A 19,953-nucleotide genomic window follows, 5' to 3' on the forward strand; every position below is an offset into this window, starting at 1 on the left:
TACAAAAAGATTTCGTCAATTAATTTGAAGAAAATAGCGTATATTTACATCTTTGAATTGTAAGGAGTTTTATGTTAAATCGGACAGAAACCACCCAATATACTTAATTTAAAAGGATGAAAATGCAAAGTTAGCTTCGCACATAGATCTTAGGAGGGAAAAAAGGTCTGAAAATTAAACATTTACTTGGAGTGATAGATATAATATGCACAAACCATCTTAAAAATTTGGCCTACTCTCATCATAAATTGCTTTCAGGCCGACCGTTGATCTATAATTTTAATTTCTAATTCAATCAGCTCCTTTATTGACATAGCCTGCGGACTAATTTGACTGATAATATTTTTGTTCAAATTTAAAAACATTTTGTGCAATCACTAAATACTTCCCGAGGTGACACGGACAGCCTGCACATATCATGCATTAATTTAAATAACCAAATGATATAATATTTAAATTAGTTTCTGGAAAATAACTGCATAATAGTTTAAACAACAAAAGTAAAATCTTAACCTACACAACAGACGTGTGCATCGGTTCAAAATAAGAAATGATCAAACACGAGAATAATTTCGACTGAAACCAGAGAATACAAAATTATCTTGACGAGTATTAAGATACAAAAGAGCTCATAATTCATCCAACATCTCTTCTTAAGCCTGTCACAAAAATACAAATTATGAAAGCACGAGAGAACAATTAGAATCTGCAATTACGACAAGAACAATTAAAACAGTAAAATCAGCTTTAGGGGCAAAATGAAGAATGGTACCTTGCTAGCGATGTTGTTGGAGAGCCAGTCGAGCCCCTCATAGAGGCCCTCGCCAGAGGTGGCACATGTGCTCTGGATATACCTGAACCAAATATCAAGAATAATCTCAATTAGTTCGCGTAGAGGGATGGACTGTCGAATATATGTATGTGCGCATACATTTTATTCCCAACGAATTTGAAACCAGCATCAAGGCCTGACAAATTTCACGCAAACAAGAGAGAGAGAGGGAGTACCAATGACGTTGACGGAGTGAGTGAAGTCCAAGCTTGTCAGTTATCTCAGCTGCGTTCATAGCATTTGGAAGATCTTGTTTGTTTGCAAAAACAAGTAGCACTGCATCTCTTAGCTCATCCTACAATAATCACATCATTGCCAAAATTAATGGATGAAGCATGTTTCCGTACAACTACCCTACTATTATGACTCCTATAAGATGCATAAAATATTTTCAACCTTTTATTCACCTGAACCGAAGTTACCGAACATACCAAGTAAATGGTACAGGGAACAAGAGGCATAGATTTTTGACATATTTACAAAATTTCTGCCGATAAAAAAGGCAAGGAGAATTGCATCCGGTTTCCCTAGACTTGAAAAACTGAAATCCACCATTCTACAAGTCAATTTTTTTCCGGAAATCAAGTTTTTGTTCGAAAATTTAAATTATTTTGCCCCCACTCAATCTAAAGCTCTGGGTCCACCACTATTTCTGGGGAGGGGTGACTACGATTGCTTCACAGTTGACGAGATAATGCAATTCTGCCAGCAAGGCAGCCTACCATTGGAATACTACTGAATACAGGTGAAATTATTTAATGAAATAGCTCGATTACCTCATTCAGCATTCTATGCAGCTCATCCCTAGCCTCCACAACACGATCTCGATCATTACTATCGACCACAAAGATCAGCCCTTGCGTGTTCTGGAAATAATGCCTCCACAATGGCCGGATCTAGATCAATGGAAATCGAAATGCATAAAGAGAGGCAGCATATGAATTATGATGGTCAAATGATTTAAGCTCAAGTGATCAATAAATAACGAACGGGTGAATATATACACAATTCACAATCCATGATTCCATGTACAAAGTATCATTTAAATTTCCTCTTGCATATATAGCCAACCTTACAGGATATAAAGGTTTTGAGCGGGAGGAAGCTAACAAAAATGTTCTGTAACACAAAGTACCTTATCTTGGCCCCCAACATCCCAGACAGTGAAGCTTATGTTCTTGTATTCCACAGTCTCCACATTGAATCCTACAACGAATGTCAATTTGACAATTAGAAAAGGTGATCACTTTATATTTAGATAATTCCAAGGAAGAAAACACAAACAAAGTAAAATTAACTTAAAAATGAACCCAATATAATTGAAGCTAACATAATCAGTATGTTCCATAATGTTAAACAGTCATATTGGCTATTTATCATACCAATAGTTGGGATGGTTGTCACTATCTCTCCCAGCTTGAGTTTGTACAATATTGTGGTCTTACCGGCAGCATCAAGACCTACCATAAGAATCCGCATCTCCTTCTTGGCGAACAGTCGGCTGAAAAGCTTGGTGAATGACAACCCCATCTTTGCTGTCAGTTACACCAACAAAATAAAATTCAGGACTCAGTTTCCCGAGGAAGCACTGATAAGTGATACTAATGCCTGTGGTTTTCAAGTTGTTAATTTCAAAATAATAAGAATATAGAGCTCGTAGAACACCATCGTGTTAAAGCAGTTTGGTAACATAAACAGAGCAAAAAACATACAAAGTCAGTGGGTCTCAGAGTTGCAGAATGACTGCGATCCTTCTGGGAATTTACTCAGGCTGTCAGGCAAGCTATGAAACAAGCCATTCATATATATATTTGCCTTCTTAATTCTCTCCTCCCCATCAAAACAATTTTGCAGTATTTGCAAAATGTAATGTTCAAATAAAATTTTAAATGCATTGACGCGTGTGTGTGTGTGTGTAATTGAGCATGATCTACAAAGCATTTCTTTGACTACGCCATAATCATTAGCGATTACGATTGACCATTGAAACAATCATAACCTTTTCCGAATATAAACAATCTGGAGAAATCGAACCCATGGATCAAAAAGTTGTGAAAAAATCACACCAACGACAAATTCAATCCAAATAACAGGAAAAAAAACCTCATTTATGTCGTAAATTCAACGATCCCTCGCTCGCACATAAGAAACCATGAAAACCAGATCAAATCGATGTATTACATGAAAAGCCTACACGGTACGCAAACATTCAAAAAAAAAAACATACAGAGAGATCTAATTCAAAGCTCACATCTGCAATTTACTCGCTTACAATTAACATTCGTAAATCACGTAAAGAAATATCAAAAAGAAAGGAATAGCTTACGTGATATAAATTTGGGGAAAGAGGAATGATTTGGGAAGAAGAGGTTAAGATTGTGTCCAGAGGACGGAGATGGCGTTATTTTATTTCTTTACCTTTTGTTATAAATTTTACACGCGTCGAATTAATTAAATTTAAAGTTCAAACAAATATATTGTTATAAAATATCATACATTTTCTCCATGGAATTTCTATTGATTTGAAAAGAAATTATACATACATATTTTTCTTTGTAATTTTGGTAAACTTTGTTGTTAAACTTTAATTTTTATCTTTGACGAAAACTTGTGTGAGACGGCCTCACGAGTCGTATTTTGTGATACAGATCTCTTATTTGAGTCATCCATAAAAAAGTATTACTTTTTATGCTGAGAGTATAAATTTTTATTGTAAATATCGGTAAGATTGACTCGTCTCATAGATAAAGATTCGTGAGACCGTCTCACAAGAAACATATTATTTATGTTTTGGTAAACTCTGATGTTAAACTTTAATTTTTAGCTCATATATCATTAATAATTGACACTACATCAATATCACGATCATTATGAAAAAATTTTGCATCGACGTCACATCAACGATATATAAACGTCAAATGATAAATGAGAATATATCATCATTGATTTATAATTCGGTCGATTTTTACTAGTGTAAGAAATGGACACCACATTATTTGTAAATTTACTTTTAAAAAAATTTATTCGTAATGTGATACGAACAGATGAATTCCAACACAAGCATTACATTTCTCTAAAATTCTGGCAAATTTAGGAGAATCCATTAAATTAATAATATGATGTTGTCTTAATTTTCTTTTGCACCCACAATTAATAAATGAATGAATAAACTAAGTCGTTGACTGAACAGAAGCGGCGACGTTTGATTCCAGGTCAAATTTGTGCGTCGACTTTACTTCTTCGAAGTGCTCGTGAGTGGTATGGAGAAGAGAGCAGCTCATTTCTCTGTTCTTTCCCCATAAGACTCCATACAGTCCCAACACAATCAATGCCGATCCCGCAACTCTGCGCATGCATGCATGCATGCATCCACCATACAAATTAATAATCAAAACCAATTAATTATGTTTTTCGTGATATATATAAATGCAGTAATTAATGCGCATGCAAGAAATAATAAATTAAATTAAATAGATCCCTTACGTGCCAGTGTAAAGTTTTTCTTGAAGTAGAGCCCAGCTGAGGATAGCCACGATAACCAGAAGCAAAGGGCTGAAAACCGATACATACAGAGGCCCTTTCCTTTCTATGCACCATGTCATTATACAATATGCCATCGCCGAACACACGATTCCCTGGAAACCAGCCATAATTGGTTGTGTTATTTAATTTAGTCGTGTTTGTCTCTTCGAATTTCAGTTTTAGTCTATTATCTTTATCTTTTTAGTCTTTTTTTATGTGACGTCATGTGTTTGATGTCACATAAACACTTTCATTAAAAAAAAGATCGGAATCAGACTTTAATTTAAGTAAATAAATTATAATATATGTAAATACCGCATAGACAGTTGAAACAATCCTGATGGTGTGGTTGAGTGACCAAGCTGATAAATCATGGTTGAAGCAGAACCCTATAATCACACACTGAAAACTTGACATGAAACACATCAAGGCCGAGCTTGAATATGGAGCCACGTACTGCTTGCTCAGTCTTGTCTGAATAAATATTTAAAAACAAATCATTAACAAGAAACAAAATAATTATTAGTACTAGACATGCATTAATGATTAGTTGGGGGTATCAATTGATACAAAAAGCGGATGCATGGATAATTATTACTTGGATGATCAACCACACAGCCCAAGAAACAGCGCTTGCAACGAGAAGCAAAGGGCCCGAGGAATTGACATGGTCGATGGAATTCTTGGTTCCCGTTTTCTCTGCGTATTTCCAATGAATGCCCGACTGCCCGATGTTCACTACTTGCCCATGGTAGAAAGACAGCAACAGCGCACCGCCCACGCATATTATGGTTCCCCACACTTTGGCTTGACCCGCCTTGCTTTTAAGTACCAGTTTCTCCAATCTGTCGAATTTATTACATATATATTTTCAAGAATGTTTTGTTAATCTTTCATTTAATTAATTAGTTTAGTTACCCTAAAGGTACAGCCAAGAGGAAAGTGACCGCTGGATTTATGTTGCTCAAGGCGCATGCGATGGTTGGGGTAGAATATTTCAGCCCAACAAAATATGTAATCTGATTCACAGTAACCCTGCATTCACATAGGAATATGATTACTTAAGATATATAATATATATTCATCTGTGAAAGGTGAAAATTGTAATTAACAACTTACCCAAAGATGGAACACAAGAAAATTTGGAACAAGATAGATTTTGTCAATTTTGGTCTCGTTTTCCTGTTCATATATAGTCTGACAAGTATGAGAAACTATACCGAGTAAAATATATATGACTGTACTTCACATGATTTGGAAATTATTTTATCATAACTGTGTCTATGCATATATATAAATATATAATATTCTTTTATAATTAGAATTAATATGTTAGTAATTTAAAATATTACTAGTATCAACGTTGGGATGACATTGACAGGTGTCGAAGCTGACAATCAGAGAAAATCAGGGTAGTCAGTAGTATTAATTTTGCGGTTTGAAATTATATATACACACACACATATATATATATATATATATATATATAGAATATTCTTTTATTTAAAAAAATTAAGAAAATTTTATATTGAATTTTATTACCATTATTTGACATTAATGTAAAATTCGAATTAATAATGAAGGAATATATTCATGATTAATGAACAGACAGACAAGCTAGCTAGTTTTAAGTGCATGACAAACAAGTGTAACGTAACCCTACCAACTTCATTAGTTTCATGACGTTTGGGTTTTCTCTTCTCTATTTCTTTCCTCTAAAAATATATAAATTTTCTGAAAATAATATAGGATTAAGAGTAATAACATAAGTATTGGGTTGAAAAAGATTTGAATAATGACTAAATTACAAACGTAGAGAATTAGCAATAGTATAAGAAAATTATAGCATTTTATCTTTAGTTTGCGTATACTGCAAATAAATCAGATTATTGCAATATATAGAACCATTTCTCAAATAAAATTAGTACTTGCAAATACCACAAGTTTCCCTGATTACTTAATTTTCAAGAAGACAGTTTTGAAGTTGAATTGATAGTAATGCAAAAAAAAAGTTTTTATTCGAATAAAAATGAGGAAATGTAGCTAGCATGCATGCGTATAACGTACGTACCTCTCCATAAAAAAGCGAAAGGTGCGAGAGAAATGGTAGCAAAGATTTGCCTGTAAGCAACATGGACGAAAGGGTTCATCCCAGAATCCATTGCAAGTTTTGATATAATGTTCATCCCCGCATACCCCAATTGAACTATAACCATGTTCAACAAAGGAAAAAAATCTCCCTGCACCATTTTCTTCTTAATTTCTATATCTCAACAACCAAGAAATTTTAAGAAGAAAATGAGTTGAAATATATGTAATATATCTGGAGCTACAAAGAGAGGTTATATATATACACACAATATAAAGAGAGAGGTGGGATTATATATATATATATATATATATATATATAGGTAATTAAAAATGACGAAAATGTGAAAGAAAAAGGTTATATGCATGGGTTTCACGCATGGCCATTCTCGAAAATTAATAAAGCTGCTTTCAGTTAAAACTTATTGTTTGCCAGCTTTGGCTGCATTTGGCAGAGTACTTGGAGTAACCAAATTGAATAGTTCAATTCTTCCATATATATTATTAATTAGCGGTTCGAATTCTCAATAATATTTAATGCTGGCTAGTTGATTTTTTGTTTTTTTAATCAATTCGATTAATCAATATAACCTTTTAAAATATATAACTATATTTAGTTCTTGAGAGTTATATATAGTACGATTTCCGACGAAGAAACGGCAGAAACAACAATTATATTTACTATTTTTTGCGATATAATTATCAATTGAAACATGATGTTTGGACTAATGTATACATAGATTGGTGTAAATTATTCAAATTACTGACAAACATTAAGTTCAACATTACTATCCACTGACTAAAAAACATACATCATCATGGTGTATAAATTATAATTGAATATAAATTTGTTAAAAGAAAACAAATTATTTGGTTCTTTAAAGTTGGATTGTCTTCCAAGATATATATATATATATATATGCTATTAAAGAGATTTGAGACGTACGTATAGTTTGGATGCAAAAAGGGGAAAAAAGTTAGGAGGCTGATGAATTTGGAGAAAGCAATAAAAAGACTTAACTAAATACCTTTTTTTTTTTAATAATAAGCCAAACACAATATATGCTGGGTTTATGGACATGTCGTTATTCCAATTTTTTTAAACAGAAAATTAGAATGCAATCCTTCTCAATTGTTATGTTTCTGTTTAAATGCCATATCGTCGGGGTTTAGTCTATGTCTTCCTATTTAATTATCATGTATAGGTATAACATTAGATTATAGATACACTATATATGTATATACAGCAAATTTGGCAATGATTAAATGGGACTTTTTCTTTCTTTTTTTCTTGTATTTTGTTTTAAATTTTTCAAAAAAAGATTGTGCCGTGATTTAATTTAGCAGAATAAACAATAAAATAGAAGCGAGAGAGGGTGAGAGGCAATATATTTCACATTAAATACGCTTGCTTTTTTGGAAGTTTGTGGGGGAGAATTTAAAATAATTGAAAACATATGATAACATGCATGTGTTATCGTTCGTCGAAAGAAACTATGCGTGCAATTCATGTCAAGTACATGGATTTTGCGGTAATATATATATATATATATATATATATATATATATATATATATATATATATATATATATATATTCCATCACGACAAGATTGCATATGTTGTTTTTTTTTTGTTCTCCAGTGATGCTGAGATCACAACTCTATAATTAGAAGCGGTTGGTGGGAATAAGACATTTTCCATTATTTCTTCAATTAGTGCAATCAATGATCTCATAAATTGATGGATTTATTCTTATTACTTTTCAAGCTTCCTTTGGTCATCACGGATTAATTAAATATTTAGTTGTTCATGTATAATATTATAATGATAATTTACAATATAATTGATTCCATAAAAACTCAATTTTCTTATTTTTGATATTCCTATAACCTCACAGACAATCTACGCCCCATAATTTTTTAGGCCTTCATTTTGGATTGAGGTAGGATCCGAAAAAAGTGCACGCGTAGGCGTAGGTTACAAAAAGATGTTGCAAAAGAAAAACTGGTCTGGTAGACACAGCAATAGAAATACATGAACTTGAGCAACGGACATGTAATAGCTTACTTTTTCCTCTTCCGACCACGAGAGCTAGCAGTCGGGACATCTTTAGAAGAACTCACTTCATTCTTCCCTGGTTCTTCATCACTTCCTTCATCAAAAGTGTCGGTCTTGTCCGTGGACTCTTCCTCCTCTTCTAGCTGTTGACGAGGTGTTGCCTGTTTGGAGAGTTGATTACGAAGCTCTCTGAGTTTCGCCTTCTTTGAGTTTAAGACTTGAACAAACTGGAAGCAGTAGCATACCGAATCAGGGCCAGTATCGGACAAGATTCTACTTAGTGTTTAAAGAAAGAAAAACATAAAAGCATCTGCTACTTATATATCAATATAGATGCATAAAATTCTTATTTTCATGATCGACGCGAAACATTCTACTATATTGAAGATGTTGGTTTCAAGTGATCTCACATGATCCAACAGTAATAAGCCCAGAAGAATTATCCGTGAGACAGAAAAGGGTTCCCAAGATTGAAAACAAACCTTTCCATATATTTCTGATTCAAACTCTAACTTTTCACTGCTTACTTTCTCATTTTGTGCTAAACATTTTTCGGCCTCCACTTTGAGCCTGTCAAATGATTGAGTTTTCCAAACTACTTCCTCCTATTCATATTGAGTAACCGAGTTATGGAGAATACACATTTCAGAACAAATAATAAAATTGACACAAGAGAGTGCAAACAAATGCAATAATGTTGGATTACACTCAATCTTATATTAGAATCCATTAGAAAGTCCAAGATTTCTGCTGTAATTTTCTTGCTATCAGGTGAAGGTTGGCACTTCCATCGCCATTCCAGTTTTGTCCCATTCTTTTCAAACGTCCATGATAGCTACAAAAAGAAAAAGAAAAGGAAAGTGAGGATATCGTATCTTCTTTTTTCCATGAAATACACATTCTTCCTTCCAAATTTAAATACGTTTCTACAAAAATTTGTCGTTCATGTGGATCCTGAGAACATGTATCATCTTTAGCAAATCATTTGTTTCTTAATGTTGGTGCTGGTCAGCTAGATGTTAAAAGATTAAAATGTCCAGTAGCACCCAGATTAAACTCTAACCTAAGAAAGATTTTGGAGCTACATACCTTGTTTAAACCCACAAACTGATACATAGTTATTATATAGTTACAACCAGAATCTGAATTGCCTTTGTACTTCGTTCAATCACATGTAAATTACTTACTAACAAAAATGTTATTCTCGCCTATTATATAATAATAACATTTCTACAACTACTCAAAAGGTAATATTTCTTCAAATCCCAAAAGGCGCACTGCTACTTTTACAGCCATGTATATCTATCATCAAGTTTCATGCCAACACAACACGAGACTTGCACAAATGGTTAGCTGCACTCAATGAGAGTCCTCGCTAATTGAGCCACAATTGTTACAATTTCAATTATGTGCAGCAATAGTAAACATCAACCAATTTGATTGAAACTATTCAGGAAAATTAACTGATTGTGCCAATCTCTAGCTTGGCCGACTTGGGACAAAGTAAACAAATCAAGAAAGTATAGTTTGATGGAATTTGAAACAACAGCAAAGCCTCAATCTGACAAAAAAGAAATATCCATTTAACTCAATTATATGCTCTACATGAGAGCAAGAGTCGGACATTCAAATGTTCAGCCATCTGATAGTCAGTAGCATAATTGAATAAAATCAGCCATTGACAACTAACCACGAACAAAAGAAATATCACCTAGTTGATCTTTTGTAAAATAGTGTTATGTGTTCATATGGAGATCATGGCACTAGGGGCTGGCTCCAACTCACCGATGATCATAAAACAGTAAAGACTAGTGAAAAATCACCCTTGAGGAGGTCATTTACTTACAAATTTTCTCGTGAGAAATGAAAATGAAGTAATACACACATTTTTCTTCATATTTATCCCATTCTTCTTCGTCACGATAAGCAAACAAATGATCTTATATGTATGTATATTTGCAATTTCCCCTTAGTTTTGCAAAAAGATTCCATTTTTTCTTGTGAAAAAAGCCAAAAATTTAAAAACCAGGGCTTTCTAATCCTAATGCTCGCAGAACAAACAATTCCCAAATTCAAAAAAAGCAATAACAAACCCTTCTGCATCCATTTCCAGCATCTGAGAACCCGTAAACCGACCCGGGTTGCTGAAACCCCAGATACCTCTCCGCCAAGTCCACGTAATCCGACACTGTTTGATCCCATTGTGATGCTCTCTCTTGCACTTCTTCCTCCGCAGCTTAAAACCCAAAAAAAACACAAAAATTGTAAAACAAATCAAATCAGATATTACGGTAATTTTACTGGTAATCAATTGATTCCTAATATTACTGAATGTGTTCCATAAATCTAAGTACCGCGGCATGTCCAAGCTTCGAGTCCATTGGTAATGGAAAGGTCAAAGTGGGTCGAGCTCCATGTACCCTTTACGAATACGGGTTCGGGTTTGCTTCCATCAATTGGTATTTCCAATTTCAAGCATGTATGCTTCTGTAATTCCATTTGTTCTTCCGGGGCGAGAGAGCATATGATTCCTGCGTGAAAAGGAAGCTGAGATGCATAGAAAGATTTCCCGCGTTGTTTTTATTATTACTTTTTTTTCCTAATGGAGTTGAAATTTATATTCATTCTTTTCTTTTTGGTAATTTAAATTTTTAAAAGGATTATTCAACGACTGAAATTTTCAGATTGTCCACTGGAAGAAACCCGCAAGTTTTAGGCAATGCAATTTCGTCGTCGTCCGTAAGGATAAATAAAAACATAATTAAAATCATTAATTTAATGAAAATTCAATCGATTCGAAAAACAAAATAATATAAATTTTAGTCTTAACATTTATATCCAAATTTAATAATTCAATTTTCGATTTAGTGTTTGATGTTTTCGATTTTTCAGATTTCATACACCCCTGGTAGGAAGAAACATAGGTAAATATGTTTAAAGAAATAAAAATACGACTTTTTATCACAATCAGTTTTCACGAACAATTAATTTTTATTATCCTTTAAAATGGATTCTTTAAAGTAAATTTTCACATGGAGCACATAAAAATAGCCTCAAGAAACCGTATGTATGATTGAATATCAAAAATGACTGTCCAATAGTAGTCGCCCTAATTCTCAAGTTGATTGAAATTGAGTTCTTTTGGGGCAATCGTCACCCGGTCCGAGTAATCGTCACTCGGTGGTGTTATAAATGAATTGGTGTAAGATCCTAACAAAACACGGGGACTCCATAACTTGTTTTGGTCAAGACTTAACCGAGGGTGAATTGCTCGGCGAATATTCTGCAACCGATGAGCATCTCCGTCACCGGCTGGCGTGAGTAGGAGGGGAAATAGAGCTGGAATAAATGGTAGGAGGAAGAGAACTGAACTCTGTATCTTCATAAAATTTAGGTGCCATATAAGCCCACGTCACCCTTTTTTGCCCGATTTCCTCTTATGTGTAGCCGTGTAGCCCTGTTTCTTGGCCTTTCCATTTGCGGTCTCAGTGAACAGATCCTTGTACTTCTCTAGTATCCGTTCCTTCTCTTCAGGTTTACCCAGAATTTCATAGGCATCAGCAACTTTCCGGACAATTGATTTCTCAGGGGGTTTACGGTCAAAATCTTCCAAACCATTGAACAGCTTCACAAGATCCTCAAGCCTGTTGTTTCTATAATAAATTGATATCATGAGTTTGCAGAGCTTCCATGGAACAGAATGTAAATCAAATGCAAGTTTTTTCTTCCAAATCTCATACGCTTCTTCTGCTCTAGCATCCATGTCTAAAGCTTGAATAAGCTGCCCGTATGTCCCTCTAGTGTTACCCTGTCCCTTGCTCAGCATCCACTTAATAACTTGAACCATCCTGTGCCATTGCTGATCTTTCTCAAGAATCAGCAACACGTTCTTCAGAGACCCAATTGGGAAATTCCTCTCCCATGCAACCCAAGCATCTAGGGTGCTGTACACTTCTTCTTTACTATCTTTGATATCCATCAGCGTTTTCACAAGAAAGGTGATCTTATCTTTTCTTGGAACGTTTTCTCCTATTTGATGTGGGGTTAAAGTTGCAGAATCATTGGGATGAAAGTGAGTGGAGTTATATTTGATCCTGTCCTTCGGTGATTCAAGTGAAAAAGAATCGCTTTGGATTTGGTTAGGAGAATGTATCATTGTACCGTACTTGGAAGAGAGAGGCTGAGCTTTTTCTGTTATAAGCCAGCAAACTCGTCTAGATAGCTGTGTAATACAATTTGTTCTCGACATGGTGGTAAGATGACTGCAATATAGCTGCAAAGTGTTAAGCAATTTAAAGACTACGAGCAAAATGAAACTATATTAAACACAGATATATGCTAAACTAAGTGAACTGAACATCCAAAATAAAATCTGAACATCGGTAGCTTCTGCATGGCAGAGTTTTGTTACAAAATTGGTTAAAGGAAACAACGTTCAGCTCCAATAAATAAGCATTTATTGAACTGAGTAAAATACAAACGATGGGCAAAAAACTACACTAAGCTGCCAACCCCGATCAAAATTACTATAAAACTCATGTTCCTAATTCTCGTTATGATCTTGTACACAGTTATGAGATATGTGCATCATTACAATTAACTTAATCCAAACCAATAGACCAGCTAATCACCCTAAACACAGAGACTCGTATATTATTTTTTTAAGTTCTGAAAATCACTTTTCCAGGTAAATATGATCATGTGTTTCGTGAAGTGATCAGCAACTACAATTCTTACATAATTGTGGAAACTCCAAGTAGTCAGGTTAAGCCTAAGGAACGCACCCAACCCATGAGGAAAAAAAAATCATGAAGATGACTACAGTTTCCGGAAATCTTCTATTAGTTGAACTCGGTAAAGGTTTTAATCACGAAAGAAACATATTAGAATCTCAATTGCAGAGTAAATCATATTATTCAAAGAAAATGTTGAAAAGACGACTCAATCGCAGAGTAAATCATACTATTCAAAGAAAATGTTGAAAAGACGAGAAACAGAAGATAAAAATCAAAGAGCTATCTACAAGAGAAAAATAAGGTGAGGTTTCATGGTGCTACCACAAGAAATAAGCGTCACGGTCCTATTAATTGTACAGAGAACATGATTTTGGGACCAAAAGCTACAAACCAAGAAAGAAAGAGAAAATGAAAAGCATTAAATTGACACAGAGACATATAATAAGATGAAGAGCAGATAATGAAACAGAAAATAAAGTAGCCTAACAATCCAGAAAACACACAGAAATGGACAGGGAAAGCTTAAAGGAAAGCCAAGACAACACAGAACATTAATGGGGGAGAAAAACAAAAAGAACATACAAATCAAGGTGAAAAGAGAACATGGTCACCTCAATTTCGCACCACTTCCGACGCAATTAGACGTTGGCAGCAGAACTTCTTCGCAATAACAGCTGAAAATCAAAACTTGGCTCGATAACGCAAAAAAAGAACAAAAAAAAAAAAACGCGCGCGCGCTAGCACATCTGAACGAAATAAAGATAAGAGCCCCAGATTTCAAGAATCAAACCTAGTTTAAAGAAGAATGCAGCAAGGAATTTTCGATATCAACGCGAGTATCCATCCTCTTTAAACCCTCGAAGAATTGACCCTTACGAGCGTTCGAGGCTTTTCACTGTGACAAATGTGAAGTGCTGCTCTACTCTATTTTCATTCGAAAAATAGCAATTTCCACCGAGGTTTTAAGATTTTGCAATTAAGCCCCAAAATTTCCGGTTAAGTGCATTTTAACCATTTTTGTTATATCTGTTTCTACCTCTAATCAATCTGAGTCATAACGCCATGATATTTTTTTGTCGACTCTCTAAATTGAAGTTATTCTTTAAAAGTCAAAATCAAAATTTTTATTTCGCCTTCGATTTGTAAACCAAATACCAAATTTTTATTTTCTTTCCAACTTTTTTAAAATATATATATATATATATATATATATATATATATATATATATATATATATATATATATATATATATATATATATATATATATATATATATATAAAAGGTGTTACCTTCTATTTTTTGTTATTTGTATTGAATAAATTTTAATACATAATAAAATATACTTAAGTAGTTCTACTGTAAACTATGGCTCGAATCACCGGCTAAAGCTCTTAAATGATCGCTTTTGTTATTCTTAACAATTGGGCTCAAAGATTAGGTTCGTATTTTATGGTTACGATTCTAACCCAATAACTACAATAATCCTATTGTTGAATCTAACGACTCATAGGCAATGGCTTGGTCAAGTGAAATTAGGCAAATGGGTCATCTTGAACTTGAACCAGATACCTCACCTGAAGTTACGGGACTGTTTTGCCGAAGAATGCCTATGTTGTGGCAATTTCATCCGGCCGTATAATGTGTATTCTCTCATGTTCTAGTCGAAAATTTCTAAGATAAATTGAATAGGACAATGCAAAAAACGAAGTAAAATTATGTTCTGGAAAAGTAAATAAAAAAATTATTAGACGCATGGAATTAGCTATATATAAAGTTGTCACCTTCTATTTTTTTGTTATTTGTATTGAATAAATTTTATGCACAGTAAAATATATGATTGCAATATATATACACACTCCATGTAGTCGTAGAGCGTATTCTCTTAATATGTGTGTAGTGGAAGATTCTTTGGAACCATGCAATTGAAAGACAGACGTCGGTGGGAGCAATCAAAGCATCGGTCTATCTACTCTCCTGCAACTGTCATGAGTTGTCTTCACAATTACTGCTGCATCGCCGTCTTCGTCTTCCTTCTCCTCCCACATTCTCTTCTTTCTCACTGCACCAGGCCTCCTGTCATCTTCAATTTCGGCGATTCCAACTCCGACACCGGCGGACTCGTCGCCGGCCTCGGTTTCGCCGTCAGTTTACCCAATGGTAGAGCTTTCTTTGGCAAATCAACCGGCAGGCTTTCCGACGGACGACTCATAATCGATTTCCTCTGTATGTTTTTTTATGTTCCAACAATTACTTTTTATTACTGTTCGTTATTATTTTAAGCGTTTGTGCTCGATGTCTCCTGTTGTACTTCGTCGTTTGTTTTTGCTTCTCGTGCTCCGTGAGCGTGATAAAAGAGAACTACTTTGGATAATCATGTGTAGTATAGTTATGTAAAGTAACTAGCTTTTCGTTCTTTTTGCCTCGTGCGCTCGCGCAGCTGGTACGCACTATCATATTGTTATATTTCTTTCCCCAAAAGCATGGGTTTCATACTGTTGTATGGATGAATTATTATGTGTTTGCGACTTTTGATGCGGTAGAAAGATCATCTATCAGCAGTTTGACAAGCAGAGTGTGGCGTCTCAAATGGGAGTTTTAAATTATGTTAGAATATAATGAATAAATGTTTTTGAATATATAAGTTTTGTATATGTAAATATTGTTTAAACAGAATCTAATTTCCGGCAAAGAAGTTTTTCATTCCGACATGGCCAGCAGGGGTGGGATGGTCTGTGATGCAGGATGAATTAGTGCAGAATTTCCAACTTCGGGGGGGATAAGGATAATTTTTGGATAATATTCTATCTACTGGAACATGTGGTCCAAAGAGTAATTATTTTGAATGAATGAAGCGTGCATGTGGTGGTTGTGCACTTTAGGGCTTGGAAAAATTTTATTTCTTGATATTTCTTAAAAAGGTTAACTTTGCAAGTCTGTCACTCTCATCTTCCATCTTCAGAAGTTTTTGTTTGCATCATACGTTATGCAAAATTATTGGGAAAGTAACAAATATAAGATAAATTCTCAAGGCAACGTTCTTTTTGTAGATCTTTTCTTTTGTTCATTGCGAGATTTTAAGGTGTTAGAGTAGTTCCTGTAGTCGGATTTACGAGAAGTTTTTATCTAATTACATCGGCATTGCTTTATGTTTGATTAATTGCGATATCCTTGAGGTTAGCATCATTTTCTGGTTCTTATGATGACAAGGCATCTCTAGTTCTTTTAATGTTACACGGATACTTCCTAGGGCCTAGAGTAACCATTTTCACTGGGTACCGTAGTAACTGTTTAAAAGTCAGGTGTTGTTTTTTTATTAGATCAAATCTTTGAGGTTTGCATTTACTTTACAAGACTGTTAGAGATATTCATGTGTCATTTTTTTAATCATTGAGAAGAGGACGCCTTATTGTTTTTCAGGTCAGAATCTAAGCACAAGTCTTCTAAGCCCATATCTGGAGTCATTAGGTTCCAACTTCTCAAATGGTGCGAACTTTGCGATAGTAGGGTCTTCCACGCTGCCTAAAAATGTACCCTTTGCACTGAATATTCAGGTCAAGCAGTTTACACATTTTAAGGCTCGTTCTACCGAACTCGTTAATGCAGGTGATTTGCCCGCCTATGGCTGTAAATTTACTTAAGCTGTAACATCAGTTTTGATTTTTGGAATTCTACCCAAAAAAATGTAGCTTCTCTTATGTGGTTGGCGCAACGTACCTAACTACAAGCATAACAGAATGGAAGAAGGAGAAACAGAGATTGATGGCAATATTAACCATTGAGATGATTTGAATGATTGAAGATTTTGTAGTTCACACGTCTCTCTTGAACTATCATTATAGTTTTTATCTGACTTTTGAATAAATAGATAACAAGATATTCATATGCCAATCTTCAATCCTATAATAATGACACCATAAACGCTGTTATTTCTCTCTGGAGACCCGTGAAAATACATGGAAAGCAACTAATTCTATAGGTGCAGTGCTATTTCCTCTAGGTTTTATTTTAGTTTATTCTTCACTCGAAAATCAGAAAATACTAGCTTAATAATTCGACTCATGTTCATGTTATATTTAGGAGTCAACGGTGTTCTTGGCAATGATAGGTTCAGTGATGCTCTCTACGTCATTGACATCGGACAAAATGACCTTGCCGATTCATTCACTAAGGGCTTATCCTATGTGCAAGTTATCAACAAGATTCCATCTGTATTGGCAGAAATCGAGGATGCTGTTAAGGTCAGTTCATCATTCGTCTTTCTACCGGTGAAGAAGAATCATGATCCATGGCAAATATCTCACAGTTTTTCTTTATATTTGAACTTTACCTATTTAGATTTCTGATTTTGATTATTAGCAAACATGTGCAGCAAGTAATATGCAAAATTTCGTATTTTTTTGATAAGAATGTTGGAATCCGTTAACATGTTCAAAAAATGTATTCCAGACTGTGGATCTCTTGTGACTTTTAGTCCTTGTCATCCTTGACAAATGTAGGAAATATACGATCAAGGAGGCAGAAAATTTTGGGTTCATAACACTGGGCCATTAGGTTGTCTACCACAAAAACTTGCTCAAGTTCAAAATGATTCACTCGATTCATTTGGATGCATTTCAAGTTATAATGAAGTAGCACAACTGTTCAATGAAGGATTACGCAAGTTATGTCAAGAATTAAGATCTGACATGAAGGATATGTCCGTTGTGTACGTGGATGTATATTCTATCAAGCTTGATATCATTGCCAACTCCAGCACATATGGTAAGAAATAAAGTTTCGTCCTTTTCATTCCACCTCATAATGAGGCGGTATAAGTTTTTTTCATTTTTGTTGGTCCTGATTAAGAGCATTTGTCTTCACCTCATTCGTCAAATAATGGATACTCTTGGCTTAATCCTTAAATTAAGGGAATTTTTTTTTACCTGAACCGAGTGCAGTTGTCCTTGCTTGCACGCCCCTCTTCCTATCCTGTGTTTTTTTTAAATATCTACCTATCCTATGTTTGGTTCACCCAAAGGTATGATAATCCCCATTGATTATACCTTAGAATAGGGTATATATGCACGTCACTTCTGGCCAATCTGTCTTCCAATAGATGTATAGTAAAACTTCGAAGCTACACCTGCTATCATACTACTCCTATTATTTCTACTAGACAACAAAAAGTTGTCTTGAGAGAAATGTATTTGGAACATACTTTCTAGTTTCATCACCATTCAAGGTTACTAACACTAGCCAATTATGCCGATTCGTTCTTTGATTTAATAGGTTTCTCGAGTCCATTGATGGCATGTTGCGGGTCTGGAGGACCACCCTACAACTATGACAAAAGGGTTTCATGTGGATTTCCAGGGTATCAGGTCTGCGATCAACAATCCCAGTTTGTGAGCTGGGATGGAGTCCACTACACCGAAGCAGCTAACGCCCTTATAGCCTCAAAGATACTTTCGGCTGATTATTCAATGCCAAACGTGAATTTTGAGTTCTTTTGTCGATGATTATAATACCGAGTAAGAGTTTTAGCTTGTTGTTTTCGGTACATGAACAAGATTTCGTGTCGTTAGCCATTCATCCATCTGCCTATACTTTAGCCAAAATTTGTTGGAGCATCATTGCTTGATGAGAGGTATTTAATTTCCAACTTAAATGAGTCTATAGTATGGTTATATGCTTCTAAATTTGTATCGAATTGAGACTCTTCTCTTGTTTCTATATAAAGTCGTCTTATTTACTTGCAGTTGCCCTCTTCCATATTACAAACTATTCAATGAACAATTTAATTAGATCAGAGGAATTCTCAAAGAATTGTGCAAACACTTGAGATAAAACACTTGTGTGGTGTAGTTGTGTAGTTCGGATGGGAAATCTTTCGTCCCATCGTATCAAAAACGGTGTCGTCATGATCCCATAATTATTTCTGGAGGATAATAAAAATTACATAATAAATTAATATCATAATTATTTCTGGAGCAAAATTTATTTTTCTTCGTCGTCTTCTTGATCTAGTTGTACAGTAGCATCTCTATACCTGAATTTGTTATTGAATGAATTGATTTATTACCATAAAATATTGAAATGTAAAAATCAATCGAAACATTTTTAAAGTGACATCTCATTAACCGCATTTGTTACTGAATACATTGACTTATTACCATAAAAATGGAAAATATTATGATAATCGAAACATTTTTTTAACCGTTATTTATATACGATGTCACTGGATATTGAGTTAAATTTCAACGAATAGTTCTTTTGTGAAACAGTCTCACATATCTATATCCATAAGACAATCGACCTCATATTGAAAAGTAATATTTTTAACATAAAAAATAATATTTTTCATAAGTTGATCAGGTCGAAATATATCTCACGAAATTAACATTTTATACAATCTCACTTGAACTTCTATCAATTTTCAGCTGCTCCTGAGAATTACACAGTAGTGTATCACCTATATGGCTATATATGCAATCCCTCGTAGTACTCTCTTGTTTTCTAACAACTAGTGTCCTTCCGCACGCTTCCTGTCGAAAAAATTAGAAATTAAATTTGTAGTATTAAAAATTAATTTTAATTTTTTTAATTTTGTACTTTAAAAAAACGTAAAATTAATTTGTCATGAAAGGTTAGAGGGATGCAACCTAACCTCCACCACCATAGTCTATACCAATGGCGATAGGGAAAAATGAACTGGAATTACTCTGTTTCTTGCT

The 19,953-nt window shown here is 34.3% G+C and overlaps 5 protein-coding genes across 8 annotated transcripts; 1 reads left to right on the forward strand and 4 right to left on the reverse strand.

Moving 5' to 3' along the window:
* Nucleotides 1–394: 394 nt before the first annotated feature.
* On the reverse strand, nucleotides 395–3,274 carry LOC140826858 (ADP-ribosylation factor). Its single transcript, XM_073189377.1, has 7 exons — nucleotides 3,159–3,274; nucleotides 2,215–2,367; nucleotides 1,968–2,038; nucleotides 1,609–1,728; nucleotides 1,009–1,127; nucleotides 773–854; nucleotides 395–659 (listed from the first exon to the last, which is right to left on the reverse strand). Exons 2-7 carry the CDS (start codon nucleotides 2,360–2,362, stop codon nucleotides 654–656), a joined length of 546 nt encoding a protein of 181 aa, XP_073045478.1. The 5' UTR covers nucleotides 2,363–2,367; nucleotides 3,159–3,274; the 3' UTR covers nucleotides 395–653.
* Nucleotides 3,275–3,814: 540 nt separating this feature from the next.
* Nucleotides 3,815–6,669, reverse strand: LOC140828311 (WAT1-related protein At1g09380-like). 2 transcript variants are annotated; one of them, XM_073191302.1, is made up of 7 exons: nucleotides 6,422–6,669; nucleotides 5,474–5,551; nucleotides 5,273–5,389; nucleotides 4,953–5,199; nucleotides 4,670–4,828; nucleotides 4,316–4,467; nucleotides 3,815–4,177 (listed from the first exon to the last, which is right to left on the reverse strand). In XM_073191302.1, the coding sequence occupies exons 1-7, from the start codon at nucleotides 6,601–6,603 to the stop codon at nucleotides 4,003–4,005; spliced, it is 1,110 nt and encodes a 369-aa protein (XP_073047403.1). In that variant the 5' UTR covers nucleotides 6,604–6,669; the 3' UTR covers nucleotides 3,815–4,002. The 2 variants fall into 2 exon arrangements, with proteins under 2 accessions (XP_073047403.1, XP_073047402.1); XM_073191301.1 differs by having other exon boundaries at nucleotides 3,817–4,177; nucleotides 5,474–5,536; nucleotides 6,426–6,610.
* A 1,790-nt stretch (nucleotides 6,670–8,459) lies between these two features.
* Nucleotides 8,460–11,113, reverse strand: LOC140826884 (DNA repair protein XRCC4-like). The gene is made up of 5 exons (XM_073189415.1): nucleotides 10,857–11,113; nucleotides 10,596–10,738; nucleotides 9,209–9,337; nucleotides 8,985–9,107; nucleotides 8,460–8,729 (listed from the first exon to the last, which is right to left on the reverse strand). The coding sequence occupies exons 1-5, from the start codon at nucleotides 10,999–11,001 to the stop codon at nucleotides 8,508–8,510; spliced, it is 762 nt and encodes a 253-aa protein (XP_073045516.1). The 5' UTR covers nucleotides 11,002–11,113; the 3' UTR covers nucleotides 8,460–8,507.
* A 368-nt stretch (nucleotides 11,114–11,481) lies between these two features.
* Nucleotides 11,482–14,171, reverse strand: LOC140826860 (pentatricopeptide repeat-containing protein At4g18975, chloroplastic). 3 transcript variants are annotated; one of them, XM_073189378.1, is made up of 3 exons: nucleotides 14,029–14,171; nucleotides 13,850–13,912; nucleotides 11,482–12,764 (listed from the first exon to the last, which is right to left on the reverse strand). In XM_073189378.1, exon 3 carries the CDS (start codon nucleotides 12,749–12,751, stop codon nucleotides 11,915–11,917), a length of 837 nt encoding a protein of 278 aa, XP_073045479.1. In that variant the 5' UTR covers nucleotides 12,752–12,764; nucleotides 13,850–13,912; nucleotides 14,029–14,171; the 3' UTR covers nucleotides 11,482–11,914. The 3 variants fall into 3 exon arrangements, with proteins under 3 accessions (XP_073045479.1, XP_073045480.1, XP_073045481.1); XM_073189379.1 differs by having other exon boundaries at nucleotides 11,482–12,775; XM_073189380.1 differs by lacking the exons at nucleotides 13,850–13,912; nucleotides 14,029–14,171 and adding an exon at nucleotides 13,240–13,384.
* Nucleotides 14,172–15,096: 925 nt separating this feature from the next.
* LOC140826883 (GDSL esterase/lipase At1g09390-like) lies at nucleotides 15,097–18,930 on the forward strand. The gene is made up of 5 exons (XM_073189413.1): nucleotides 15,097–15,463; nucleotides 16,658–16,843; nucleotides 17,318–17,478; nucleotides 17,737–18,001; nucleotides 18,509–18,930. The coding sequence occupies exons 1-5, from the start codon at nucleotides 15,157–15,159 to the stop codon at nucleotides 18,736–18,738; spliced, it is 1,149 nt and encodes a 382-aa protein (XP_073045514.1). The 5' UTR covers nucleotides 15,097–15,156; the 3' UTR covers nucleotides 18,739–18,930.
* The last annotated feature ends 1,023 nt before the right edge of the window (nucleotides 18,931–19,953 follow it).

This window comes from Primulina eburnea, chromosome 3 (genome assembly GCF_022965805.1).
Source record: "Primulina eburnea isolate SZY01 chromosome 3, ASM2296580v1, whole genome shotgun sequence".
NCBI classification, from domain to species: Eukaryota; Viridiplantae; Streptophyta; class Magnoliopsida; order Lamiales; family Gesneriaceae; genus Primulina; species Primulina eburnea.